The 14,480-nt window shown below is 38.4% G+C and overlaps 1 protein-coding gene across 1 annotated transcript in view; it reads right to left on the minus strand.

Moving 5' to 3' along the window:
- The window catches only part of LOC127410756 (putative C-type lectin domain family 20 member A), a 16,271-nt gene extending 5,494 nt beyond the window's left edge, over positions 1 to 10,777 (minus strand). Inside the window, exons 1-4 of the mRNA XM_051645978.1 lie at positions 10,635 to 10,777; positions 3,378 to 3,728; positions 2,766 to 2,816; positions 2,627 to 2,665 (exon numbers count right to left, since the gene is read on the minus strand). Of these exons, the coding sequence (XP_051501938.1) occupies positions 2,627 to 2,665; positions 2,766 to 2,816; positions 3,378 to 3,728; positions 10,635 to 10,668 (475 nt within the window). The 5' untranslated portion in view covers positions 10,669 to 10,777. The remainder of the gene's footprint in view (positions 1 to 2,626; positions 2,666 to 2,765; positions 2,817 to 3,377; positions 3,729 to 10,634) is intronic.
- Between the last annotated feature and the right edge of the window lie 3,703 nt (positions 10,778 to 14,480).

Below are 14,480 nucleotides of genomic sequence, written 5' to 3' on the forward strand. Positions count from 1 at the left end.
TCTTCGTAAAGACGCAAGGAGACAGGGACAGGCCGAAAGGGAGGACTTTGTACTGATACGCCTGACCCTCGAATGCAAACCGCAGGAAGGGTCTGTGTCGAGGAAGGATCGAGACGTGGAAGTACGCATCCTTCAGGTCTACCGCCGCGAACCAATCTTGATGCCAGACGCTCACCAGAATGCGTTTTTGTGTTAGCATCTTGAATGGGAGTCAGTGTAAAGCCCTGTTCAGTACTTGCAGGTCCAAGATTGGCTGCAACCCACCGCCTTTTTTCGGTATGAGTAGAGGCTGTAAAACCCTTTCTTCATCTCGGCTGGAGGGACAGGTTCTATTGCGCCCTTCCGTAGGAGGGTAGCGATCTCCACGCGCAAGGTGGCAGCGTTTTCACTCTTGACCAAGGTGAAGTGAATACCGTTGAACCTGGGCGGGCGCCTGGCGAACAGAATCGCGTAGCCGAGTCGGTCGGTCCGGATCAGCCATTGTGATGGATTGGAATGCACGAGCCACGCATCCAAGTTCCACGCAAGGGGGACCAAGGGGACAACATCATCAGACGTACTGGCAGGTGGGGCCTCGCGGCAGGGCGAGTCTAGGGACATTGAAGCATTTACCTGGCTCCTTGTGTCCACCCCAAGAACAGTCTGGGATGGGGGAGCAAGAAGACTGTCCTCGTAACCCATGGAGACTGCCACATCGGGGGCGGCTATGTGCCACAGCTGGGCACTCAGGGGCAGAAGGACTACTGCTGGAGCGCCAATCCTGCAAGAAAGAAACTGTGGACGGTAGTCATGGTGATGACTGTACACACCGGGTATGTGACCCAGGGAGGAAGGAAGCTGCTCTTTTGCTGAACTGTTGGGTACCTCATCCACTTGGGCATGCGGCTAAATCAAACAAAAAGGCAACAAAAGATTTTCCGTCCGGCCCTGCACCGGGGGATGGAGTGGTCTTTCTACCAGCTCCATGTGAGTGGGTTCCCTCGTCCCTGGGTCACCCGTCTCAGGGGCGCTTTAAGGACCTCCATGTGTTCTTAGGCGCTGGCTTTGAGACGGGTGGCGTCTGCTTCCTTGGTGGGCTCCACACCGGGGCCGGGCCGAAGGGGTGGGCTGTTGTGGAGCCGGGGAAGTCACAGCAGGGGGACGCCCTTGGTGACAAGCAGACGGGGTGCGGGATCTTGAGACGTGCCAGGGCAGGATGTGCCGGATTGCCTCCGTCTGCTGCTTCACCGCTGAGAACTGCTGGGCAAAGTCATCGACGGTGTCGCTGAATAGGCCCGCCTGGGAAATGGGGGCGGCAAGGAACCGTGTCTTGTCGGCCTCGCCCATCTCGACCAGGTTGAGCCAAAGGTGGCGCTCTTGGACCACTAGTGTGGCCATTGTCCGCCCGAGACCTTCGTCGCGTCCGCGTCCGCGTCAGGTGGCAGCGCTCTGCGGGCATAGGTGCACTGTGAGCACCTTATCCACCAGGGGAATCGCCGTATAGCCCCTGGCCGCCCCGCCATCGAGGGTAGTGAGTGCGGGGGAACTGCAGAATCGAGGTCGGGCAGTAAAAGGTGCCTCCCACGACTTCGTCAGCTCCTCGTGCACTTCCAGGAAGAATGGCACTGGAGCGGGGCGTGGCTGCTTTGAGCGGCCGCCCGGGAAAGCATGTCCGTCATTTCGGCATCGGCCTGTGACTGGGCAATCGTCCCCGAAGGGGGAAGCCCAGCTGAGGCTTCTGCGTCCGACTGGACAAGCCTGCTCTCCAATGCTGCGCTCGAGAGCTCATCATCTTCGTGGGCTCCGAACAAGAAGCCAGACTCGCCGGTGAACTCATCCGGAAGCTCATCTTTCTTAAAAAAAGCAAGCCGTGACCACAAAATTAAAATGGTCATGTTCTCGCAGTGAGAACATGAACCATCCACAAATGCTGCCTCCATGTGGGTCGTGCCCAGACACGAAAGACAGCGATCATGACCATCTGAAGTTGAGAGATAACGACCGCAACCAGGAATAACACTCAATCGGAAAGGCATCTTTAAAAAGACGCGTCTTTAAAAAGATGTTCCATTTGTGCCGCTCTTTTCGAGAAATATATACTCTTTTAGAGGAGGAAAAGCTCTTTCAGAAAATATACTCTCTTGTTTTGCTGCCGAAGTGCCCAAGGGTGTTCTCTGCAGTGCACCAGTACAGAGGAGGGAGAAGCAGCTGAAATGCGCCGTCAGATCCAGCAGAGGTGAATGAACATTAATATTCAGCTCAATGAGCATGACCGTTCAGCTCCGAAGAGAAAATCTGAATTAGTGGTTGCATACCAGCTCCTTTTATACCCGTATGTCCGGGGGAGTGGCATGCAAATACCACTCGCCAATTTTCATTGGCCTTTTATCAAAGACCAGAGGTGTCTCGGGCTCCCAAGAGTGACCCCTAATGTCACTACATCGACACAACTTCGAGGGAGTGACAGATAGGGAATGCACACAGCAGTCACTCTCGGGTCTCAGGAGGTTAAGACTGTCAAATTTAACATTTTATTAAGTTAAACAAATAAACAAGTCTTAAAACACCTGCAATCTGTTCCATTCCATTGCACTGTTTCTGAAGTATAGATGTTTTGTGATGTATATAGTTAATACATGTAATCTACCTGTAGAGGGCGATGTTGTTCCAGTGAATTGAGTCATAACTGAAAGAGAAACATGAAAATAGACAAGTCAAATAAAAATCAATACGTGTTGAAGTGCATGCATATGATGTGATGTAAATGGTTAATACATGTTATCTACCTGTAGAGGGCATTGTTGTTCCAGTGACTTGAGTTGTAACTGAAAGAGAATCTTGAAAAAATACAATTAAAATGTCAAATGGTCCTACCCTCAAAAACCTCATGATAATGTACATATGTAAAATTCATAATATTTGTTAATAAATAAATAAATAAACATTTAACTTTGAAAAATATATTTAAATACTTAAAGTGATTTAAGATGTTCTTACATGTATTCAAAGTTTAAGAAAATGATTAATTACATTTACTTTTAGTCATTTAGCAGATGCTTTTATTTTTTTAGCAACTAACAAATGAAGAACATAGCAAGCAATCTGTCATACAAATGTTGGAATGCCATGCTCTCAAGGTGGCTGGAGTAGTGTAAGTATTTACTTGATTGCTGTACCACCTGACATTTTAGAGTCATTAATCATTATTATTATTATTATTATTATTATTATTATTATTATTATTTTAATATATATATATATATATATATATATATATATATATATATATATTATTCAAAATCATACGAAATCAACATAATTACAAATATACAATTTCTAAGAACTTGGCAGATGTGTTTTAAACTAGATTTATATAAGACATTTCTAGACCTACTTACCATTGTAGCAAACAGAAGGGAATACATTGCCACATGGCCAATCGTCCCACAGTCCATCAGGATAAGTTGTTGCACAGATTGGGAAGTCACCGACTTGGTCGGGCTGTCCATACCATGAACTATAATTGAAGGTGCTTTGATCGGACCACATCCAGGGAGCATTATCATTCATCCGGTACAGTCCAATCCATGTATAATCCATAGTTTGTGTTTGTATCAACATAGCATCCTTCTGGTCATAAATGGTTGCTAGATCGGTGTTATATTGTTTGCAGTACTTCTGAGCATCCGTCCAGTTCATTGGCACAGAGACATAGTAAAACACACGAGAGCTGACACAGAGACTTAGAACTGTGGAGAGAAACATTAAAGGAATAATTCACCCAAAATGAAACTTTCATCATTTACTCCTCCTTTCTTCTGTTGCATGGCAGTCTCATATGTGATGCATCACTGTAGCAACAGTTTTCCTGCATCTTGAAATCTCTGTAAATTTCTGTCTTCCGTGAAACACAATAGGTGAATATTTGAAGAATACTCTGCTTGTTTTCATATTATGAAAGTGGATTGGGGTTGAAAACTCACCATAAAACAATTACCATAAAATGATCATAACTATGGTTCATACGATTCATTGATTCGATGGTTCGAATACTGTGTGCAGATCCATCTCAATTAAATGAAACAGGATATAGCATCCCTGGTGATTTTTGGTTAGCATTTTAAAAAAATAGTAAATATATCTGCAAGCAGCGATGACGGGCCTAAGCACAACAGGTCCATTTCCACCTGGCGGCTTTTGGAAAACAATGCAAGGTGGACACATGCCTTTGGCATTGGACATTATTCTAAACAATTTTGAAGCAATTTGAGTAAATATAAGAGGACTATTTTAAAGTCTGTTTTAAGAGCCACACTTCCTGCTGCCAGGTGGTAGTGTTATGACCGTGACCAAAAATAGTCAAATCCATGAAATTAGTCCCCAAGACTAAACATACATCTAATTTTTTATCTAAATCACACATTGCACACAGAATGACACTTCCTGTTTCCCATTTTTCGCCATTCATTTAATGCCTCACCATGGCAACGCCATCGATATATCAACATTTGTTCACAATTTAGCATCTTCAATGTCTTGGCATAATGTTGTCTAAATGTGGTGACAGTCTCATGAATCACCTAATAGGAGTATTTAAAAGTTCAGAGACTGCAATATTAAAAAAATACAAAATGCCGACTTGCTGTTGGGTGGACCTAATGACTATAATTACGAAAGTTGTCCGGCTCGATGAGAACTATATATGTACTAAGTTTGGTAACTTTAGGTGTAAATGGGGATGCTGCAGAGGCTGTCTTACAAGACATTTTATAAGAGGCACTACAGAGCCCCCGCTGCATGCCCCCCCTCCTTTTGCCCAGCCCTAATGGTCGACGACTCTGATGTGTGTGCAAAATTGTATGAAAATTTAAGCATGCCAAGTGCCTCAAAAACACCCAAATATAGGAAGAAAGGAATAATAACAATTAATGTGCTGCCATGGCAACAGTATTTAAGATATCAAATATCCCTTTACAATTTTACATCAGCAGTGTCTTGAAATTATTCTAAAGAATTTTGAAGCAATTCATGTAAAAACAAGAGGGCTATTTCAAAGTCTGTTTAAAGTGCCATACTTCCTGCTGCCAGTTAGTGGTGCTATGACCGTGACCCATAATAGCCACATCAATGTGATCAGCCCTCATTACCAAACATACAGCTGAATTGTCGTCAAAATCACACAATACACAGAGAAGATACAAGGCTCTTCCTGTTTTCCATTTTTTGCCATAAATGTATTGCTTGGCAATGGCGACACCGTTCAAAATATAAAAAAAAAATCCATTCACAATTGAGCATCTACAATGTCTTGGCATGATGTTGCACAAATTTGATGCCAGTCAAATGAATCCCCTAAGAGTTTTTAAAAGTTGGGTGAGCTAATGACTTAAAGTATGAAAGATGTTTGGCTTGATCATATATATATATATATATATATATATATATATATATACCAATTTTGGTGTCTATAGGTGAACATTTTGAAGGGGGAGCTACAGAGCCCCCCAAATACATCAGTGACCTTCTCATCACTTACTCGCCCACCAGAGCACTCAGGTCAGAGGTCTTCTCATCAACTTCTTTTGAGGGTTCCTTGTTGTTGCTATAGATCTAAGGGTGATCGTGCCTTCTCTATGGTAATCCTAAACTCTGGAATAGTCTGCCTTTCCATGTGAGGTCAGCTTCTTCAACAGCCATTTTTAAATCCTCTTTGAAAACGTATTTATATTCTTTAGCATTTGAATATGACTTTTTAATAGGTTAAATGAGGTAAATATTTGATGCAGTTTTTAATTGTATCTATTTATTTATTATCATTTTTTGTATGTATATAATTCTGTCCATGTATATTTACTTGATTGATTTGTAAAGCACTTTGGGTCAACTTCTGTTTTTTCTAAATGTGCTCTATAAATAAAGGCTGACTTGACTTGACTTGAACTTTGCCCAGCGCTAATGACCGATGACTCTGATGTGTGTGCAAAATTTCAAGAGTTTTCACGCATGTTAAGTACCTCAAAAGTACAGAAAACCTTGAAAATAATAATAATAATAATTGTTAGACAAACAATAGGGCCTCGGCACTTCAGTGCTTGGGCCCTAATAATAATCCTTAGAGCAATAGGGCCTCCGCACTTTTGGTGCTTGGGCCCTAATAATCCTTAAAAGAACAATAGGGTCTCCGCACTTTCAGTGCTTGGGTTCTAATTACTACTTGTACCACCATACAATTTCTTATAACTTTTGACCAGTAGTCATTGTCCCCAAAGTGCTCAGGTAGCCTCAGGACATGGTAGTGATAACATGCGCCACATTTCGTTTCAAAAGCTCAAAGTGTTATAAAGATACAGCCTCACATGCAGTTTGCACCCTCACCATCACATTTTGGAGGTCATTTCTCGACAACGATTTGGGATAGCAAAAATATAAATAGAAACTTTTGTGCAGCTTGGTCTGAAGATCTTAAGATTGAAATTTGGTGAAGATTGGACAAGATTTCTAGCAGAAGTAGCCTGGTTGCTAGTGAGGGTAGAGTCACATGGGGTAACCTCCTCGTGGTCATGATTAGTTGTTCTCACTCTCATTGGGGCACGTGGTAAGTTGTGCGTGGATCGCGGAGAGTAGCATGAGCCTCCACATGCTGGGAGTCTCCGCGGTGTCATGCACAACAAGCCACGTGATAAGATGCACATATTGACGGTCTCAGAAGCAGAGGCAACTGAGACTTGTCCTCCACCACCCAGATTGAGGTGAGTAATCGTGCCACCACGAGAACCTACTAAGTAGTGAGAATTGGGCATTCCAAATTGGGGAGAATGGGGGATAAAAAGAAAAAATAATAAAAAAGCATATTTATTAATTTTGTTAAGTGCATGGTATTGATGACGCATCTCAAGTTTTATCTCGATATGCCAAACTGTTTGAATTTGCCAAATGCAAAATGGCAGACACAAAATATGGCCAACACAGACATATTGGGTATCGTTAAACTCTGTATGGCACAAGCAATCTAAAGAGACCAGTCTGATGATTTTAGGCCAAATTATACAAAAGATATAAGCAAAAATTGTTATTTTTCACCACTAGGTGACGCTGTCCACAAACTGGGCATACACCCGTAGGTCATTGTGGTGGAATTTTAAGTTTCGTGTCAAAAAGCAAAAGTGTTCCCGAGATACAGTACAGCCTCACTTGCTGTTTTGTTGCCCACCTTTGAAAGGCTAATTTTCAGGAATGGTTTCGAATCAGAGGAAAAAGGAATAATGTTTCTAGCCCTTACTGAGCAATATAAGCAGAAATGTAATTGCAACATAATTGCAATTTTGACCTGTTGAAGGCACTAGAAGATTTGAGATGGAGACTTCAAATTTGCTACCAGGAATGTTCAGACTCTCCTCTATTAGTGTGCCGAATTCCACAACTTTTTACAATAGGGGCTTCGCCCATTTCATGGCTTGGCCCCTAAAAATGCTTGCTATTTAAGCACTTATTCTATTATTATCTAAGTTAGTAATAGACAATACTTTTCTTGTTTTATTTTATTGAATTGTAATTGTATTGCTATTAAAAATCTGTTGAAAATCTTGTTTATGTCATCTGTTCCAAAAGCTGTACATTATGGTTAGTGTGGGCCACAGCAGGAACAAGACGTCTGATACATTTTGTACTTTCTCTGTTTTACACATCTTTGATTACATCTATTTGCATGTTTTACATTGAAAATAACATTCATAGGGTGTGAGCAGAGATCAGAGAGAAAAGAGATACCTAAAGTTGTCTACTCTCCTTTTCCTGAAAAACGTATGGGTGTTTGTGGAAACAAAATTGACTTTTGTACTCAAAGAGGCTCTTATTCTTTTAAAATCAGTTCTTATACACAACAGTGTTGTTTCTTGATCAGTAAATGTTTACAGATCAAAACCAACCAGCCATTTTTGTTTTATTTTTAGTTTTCCGTGTTTTCTGATTTTTGTACTATTTTGTGCTTTTAATGGTTTAAAACTGTTGTGGAAATTTCCAAAGATTATATTCAAAGTACCTGTGTCATTGTCACCATAGACTTTAGCTGCTCGTTTTCATATAATGAAAGTGAATGTGGACTGTGTGGGTTTGTCAAGCTCCAAAATGACAAAAAAGCACCATAAACAGGGCTGGTATGTATATACAGGTGAACTAGGCAGTTGCTTGGGTGTGGCTGGGTAAACAAATCGGTCCCGTTTAAAAGCTTTGGGCTTTTGGAGAAGAAGTTTGCATCTGTCCAACTGTAATCATGCATATATATATAATGATTTTATTGACCATGTACTGAAAGCGTGTCAAATATTTTATCTTTCTGTGACAGCTGTGTGTCATTGACCAACCAGAGGAGAATTTAATCAACCAGTCTTAAGCTTTCTAGTGGTTAGTTCCCTTCTGACCAGCCCAAAACTGCCTATATAGTGCAATATGTGGCATTCACTAAATAGGGAATAATGAATGAGTGAACGATGTCATGCATAGCAAATGTCTGCTAACCAATCTCATCTATTTAGGCTAAATGATCTGTAGTTAAATAATGAAGAAAAAAAAAATAAATATATATATATATATATATATATATATATATATATATATATATATGATGGAATTATGAAATACAAGGTATTTTATTGTGTTTACTGTCTTTAGTTCTATTAGCTATCTCATACACGTATAGCCTACAATATTTACATTAATTGTGTAATTCAGAGATACATTTCATTCTCAAGTTTTGACATTTTTGTCATTTGTCTATTTTAATTTTATTGTTATATTTCATCATTACTTATATAGAGTGCATTATTCTAGCCTCTGTTGCGTTATTGCATATTAAGCGCCTTTTTCTCACAGTCAATTGCCACGTAAAGACTGTTAAAATTAAAACTGACAGTGAACCTTGTCTGTGTCCTTGAAACCTTAATTTCTTACTCGTGTTTTTAGCATTTGGGAAAAACAAATAAACCAATGCTGCTGAACAATCTGCCTAATCCCAGATAGCACACATACGTCTCCAAGATGTCTGTTTTAGATCTTTTCATCTGGAAAGCATCACATTTTAATAAACATCTCCTGAACATCTTACAAAGATCAGATTTACAAACATTCTAAATCAAAATGGTCTCAAAGACGTCTGCTGAATGTCTGATTGACATCCGAGAAGAAATGTCTTATAGACGTATTTCAGATGAGCAAACAACATAAAAAATACATCTTCCAGATATAAACACACACATCATGTGATGTATGTGTGCTATCAGTGTTTAGATTAATGCTAGAGACACATCTATGATGACATCTATTTGCATGTTTTACATTGAAAATAACATTCAAAGAGTGTGAGCAGAGATCAGAGAGAAAAGAGATACTAAATGTTGTCCACACTCCTTTTCTTAAAAAAAAAACAAAAAAAACTTTGGGTTGTTTAAAACAATTTTGAACACTCTATGGTTTTAAAATCAGTTTTCATAACCAAGAGAAAAGTGTTATTTCTTGATCAGAAAAGGTTTACATTTTTTATTGTTATTTTTTTGTACAGACAAAAAGGTTGTGACATTACAAAGTGGTTGTAAATATATTAGCAGTGCTAAATATAATTTAATATCATTTAAATTGTTTAAATACCTCCTTGTGGGGCGCCCGGCACATCACGGCACAAGGCCTGTATTGCTGATAGGACAGGCCGGCCCTTGCTGGATTTAGCATTTCAGAAGTGTTGGAATACAGCGCACAATTTGTTTGGACCACTTTTGATACTTTCAAGATACTTGACAGACCCAGTCCCCATTTACTTTCGTTATATGGAAAAGAGCAGCCTAGATATATATAATTATATAATCACATTTTGCATTCCACAGAAGAAGAAAAAAAGTCACAAGAAGGTGTATAAATGACAAAATCTGTTTTTTTTTTTTTTTTTTTTTTTTTTTTTTTTAGTGAACTATTCTTTTAATCCTCCATTATAAACCAAAGCAATGAATAAAATGCTTATTTTAACTTATTCTGAAATATTATTGTGGCCTACCTAAGTAATAAACCAGAGCTTTTTTAAAACAAAATTATGATCAACCTGTTACAAAAAAAATCTTTATGTTATCTGCTCCAAAAACTGTGTATTTTGTTTGTGCCACACAGATAAAACAATTCTATATCTATTTTTCAGACATTAAAAAAAAAAAAAAAAAAAAATATTATCATATATCTCAATATTTATGTATTTTTATTTTTATTTTATTTAATTTTTTTCAGGAAATGGCATAAACAATGTTTTCCACAGTAGAATTTTTATTTTCTATTTTTATTAATTTGCATTAAATAAATTGTCGAGTCCTATTGTTTAGACAAACTAATTGCAATGCAGAATTTGAGGTTTGTCTTTGTATATGCATTGTAACTCATAAAATACAGCGGTAGTTTTAATAGTGACACACTCTTTTGGGTTTCATTTGACAAAATCAAAACCATTAGCCCTAATAAAACATTAAAACATAATTTAAAAAAAATGATCTAATGTGTCTATACACTAGCAGATGCCAAAGTGCAAATGCACAAATTGGCTAAAGATAAATTATTTCTTATTCTTACTCATGTTAAGGTTTTTAATATTTGGGAAAAACTCACAATTCCAAAATAAAACTGACCTGATAAAAGCACCAAGAGCACATCACTCGTCATGATGATACACCAAAGAATTATCACACAAATGTACAAATCCTCAAACTGCTCTACACAGGGACAGTGTGGAATCTTTTGTATTTTCTCAGTTTCAAAAGAACGTGCTGTACTCTATTTACATTAATGCCAGTGACACATCTTTGATGACATCTATTTACATGTTTTACATTGAAAATAACATTCAAAGAGTGTGAGCAGGGATCAGAGAGAAAGGAGATACTTAAAGTTGTGTACTTTCTTCTTCTTGTAAAACTTTGTGTACAAAAATCACTTTTGATTTCAAAAACCACCCAATGGCATTTATGGTGTTAAATTCAGTTCTCATAACCAGTTGGTTAGCAGGACCCTGTTAGCCCCTGCTGGTAGATGCTGGAACTACAGCCTGCCATGGCAAAAAGCATGTTTCTCCATTGTTTTGAAAGACTCTTAAAAGCATGATATTGACCTAAATATTTCCTTATCTGGTCTTATTGACCAGTGATCATTCACGTGACACACTGTTCTGTAACTGAGCGATCCAAGTGTATACTACCATACTACTTTCTCTTACTCTTTCCACCATAGACAGACATGGCAGAAGTAGTAAGTGTAGTACGCAGGGTTGGGAGGGTTACTTTTGACATGTATTCCACTACAGATTACAGAATACATGCTGTAAAATGTCATTTGTAATGTATTCCATTAGATTACTCAAGGTCAGTAACGTATTCTAAATACTTTGGATTACTTCTTCAGCACTGGTAGATTTTTTTCACTTGTTTTGACTATAAAAACTCTGCCAGTACAGTAAGACAAAATACACATGTTAAAAATACATTCTCTGAAAAACCGAAATATCTTATGCAGTGTTGTTTCTAAAACAAGATCAATCAAACTGATCTTGTTTTAATGATTTTTAGATATTTTTACAGGAACACAATGCAAAAATTATTATCAAGAATATGATTTTTGCCCTAATATCAAGGTCTTACAAGAAAAAATAAAAATAAAAAAATATGATCCAACATGAAAAAAATATGATTGTGTCTGGTAACGTGCTTGTACAATGGTTAGAAATAGCATTTCAACTTAGTGTAAAGCTGATAATTTACACAAGGTTTATTTCTATTTCTTCTGCTCCAAACTTACTTCAAACTTTCTGCTCGTATGAATGTAACACATCATGAGAAAGTGTTTCACTGCTGTTCAAATGCACTTTGCATCATTTATATGTATAAATGTTTCCATCTGAAAGGACTAAATATTAAATGAAACAAATGACAATAAAATGCAAAGTAATCTCTTCAGTAATCTAAATACTTTTTGAATGTAACTTTATTATAATTACCAATGATTCAAATCTGCTCAGGACACATATTCAAATACATATACACATATTTTCCCTCATAATTGCTGGTGTGTATATACGATGATAAGGTGTGTAAATATATAATATATTTTGTAATATTGTGGTTCAGTAATTCTGTAGCGGATAGCTTATAAAATGTAAGCTAACTGAAAAACACAGAACAAGACACCTTTACTTTTTTTATTTCTAATAAAATTCATGACATTTTTAATTTCATGATCTATAGCTTTGGTTATATACTATTATGTGCAACATATGATTTAAGACCTCGTTTCCACCTGATATTACGATGCGTCTTGGGTGATCCGATCACATGTGTTCAGATGAGACACATCACTGTTTACACCTGGTTGTTTAAATGCATCTCCTGTGACCACTTGTGTTCGGATTTGGAGGGGAGGGTCTCTGTTTCATGATGACATATATCAATCACTATGTCGGTGTATAACTGCATGATAATAAAGCTCAACAAATCAAAAAAGACAAATAAAGCACAAAAAAAAAAAAAAAAAAAAAAATGGTTTCTCCCAGATGCGGTTGTTCCCTATCTGTCACTCACTCGACGTTGGTGTCGATGTAGTGACACTAGGGTCACTCTTGGGAGCCCGAGACACCTCTGGTCTTTGATAAAAGGCCAATGAAAATTGGCGAGTGGTATTTGCATGCCACTCCCCCGAACATACGGGTATAAAAGGAGCTGGTATGCAAAAAAAAAAAAAAAAAAAAAAAAAAATGGTTTCTCCCAGATGCGGTTGATATTTAATCTAAGCACAAATGCAACATGTCAAGCAGAATTATAAGTTATTTTAGTGGATTATCTGTATTAATCTCTTGAGACCCCCATGTTACTGCTGTGTGCATTTTCCATTTCCCTTTTTGATTTGTAACTAGTAGCACCTAATAAACAAGCAAAAGAAAAATTGTTGTTTTTTCCTAGAGTAAATAATTTTCCTAAAAATGGATGTCCACATGCAGTATGTGGACAACGAGACTACGTTTTACGCTTTATATTTTAAATAACACTAAACTATAGAAAGTCGTTTATTGTTCACTGTTTCCAGAAGTGTTGGTTATTCATGTTTTTGAGACATTACAGACATTACATCTGATTTTCTGTAAAGCTGAATAAATAATTCTTATTCAAAGTAATGTCCAGCATCATCCAATCACTGCCAATCATGTTCCAAAAAATGTTGCATGATAAAATTGAATCTGAATCTATGTACTGATTATATTGTCCCATATCTGCCAAATATGTTGAGTGATCCAAACATCATCTGCAGCCTGAAACTGAACTTTTGATCAGATTTTAGGAGTGAATGCACTTAGCTGCACAGAGAGCTATAGGATGCTCCCTTGCTCCCTATTTAGTGAATGACTTAACCTCCAGTGTGCTGTCTGTCTGTACTGGTCTCAGAACAGTTTGAAATGCACCTTATTTTCATCCTAACTCCATATAAAGCCTCTGAAAGCAACAATTGTCAGATTTGGGATGCATCCATTTATTCTCAATATTAAATGCACAGTAAATATAGGAATGCATTTATTAGTGTTTATGAATAGAATCATATTGCACTGTGATAACAAAATAAAATAACAACATATATAATAAAATGAAGCTAAATGACCCACAGATGTGTTAGAGTTGAAAGTTATTAAAAATAACTAACATGTTTTTCTATTTTTTAGGAAATTATGTGCCAGTTTCCACATATGTGGACATCATGTTTATCAGTGCACTGACGCATGAAAAATAAACAGTTTTTTTAATGCAGCATATCAAATGAAACTAGAGTTCCCTATCTGTCACTCACTCAATATTGTGTCGATGTAGTGACACTAGGGGTCACTCTTGGGAGCCCGAGACACCTCTGGTCTTTGATAAAAAGGCCAATGAAAATTGGCGAGTGGTATTTGCATGCCACTCCCCCGGACATACGAGTATAAAAGGAGCTGGTATGCAACCACTCATTCAGATTTTCTCTTCAGAGCCGAACGGTCATGCTCATTGAGCTTGACCATGACTGTTCATTCACCTCTGCTGGATCTGACGGCACATTTCAGCAGCTTCTCCCTCCTCTGCACTGGTGCACTGCAGAGAACGCCCCTGGGCGCTTCGGCAGAAAAACAAGAGAGTATATTTTCTGTAAGAGCTTTTCCTCCTGTAAAAGAGTATATATTTCTCTAAAAGAGCAGCACACACGGAACATCTTTCTAAAGACGCGTCTTTTTAAAGATGCTTTTCCGATTGTGTGTTATTCCTGGTTGCGGTCATTATCTCTCAACTTCGGATGGTCATGATCACTGTCTTTCGTGTCTGGGCGCGTTTGTGGATGGTTCATCCCATGACCATGGCAACGTTGCGGTCACGGCTTGCTTTTCCCTGCCTCGGTCCTTCTACCTACGGGTATGAGGCAGCGCGGCTAGCACTGGGGGCGATTTGGGGACCCCAATGGTTTCGTCT

The sequence above is a fragment of the Myxocyprinus asiaticus genome, chromosome 2 (assembly GCF_019703515.2).
Source record: "Myxocyprinus asiaticus isolate MX2 ecotype Aquarium Trade chromosome 2, UBuf_Myxa_2, whole genome shotgun sequence".
Classification (NCBI taxonomy): Eukaryota; Metazoa; Chordata; class Actinopteri; order Cypriniformes; family Catostomidae; genus Myxocyprinus; species Myxocyprinus asiaticus.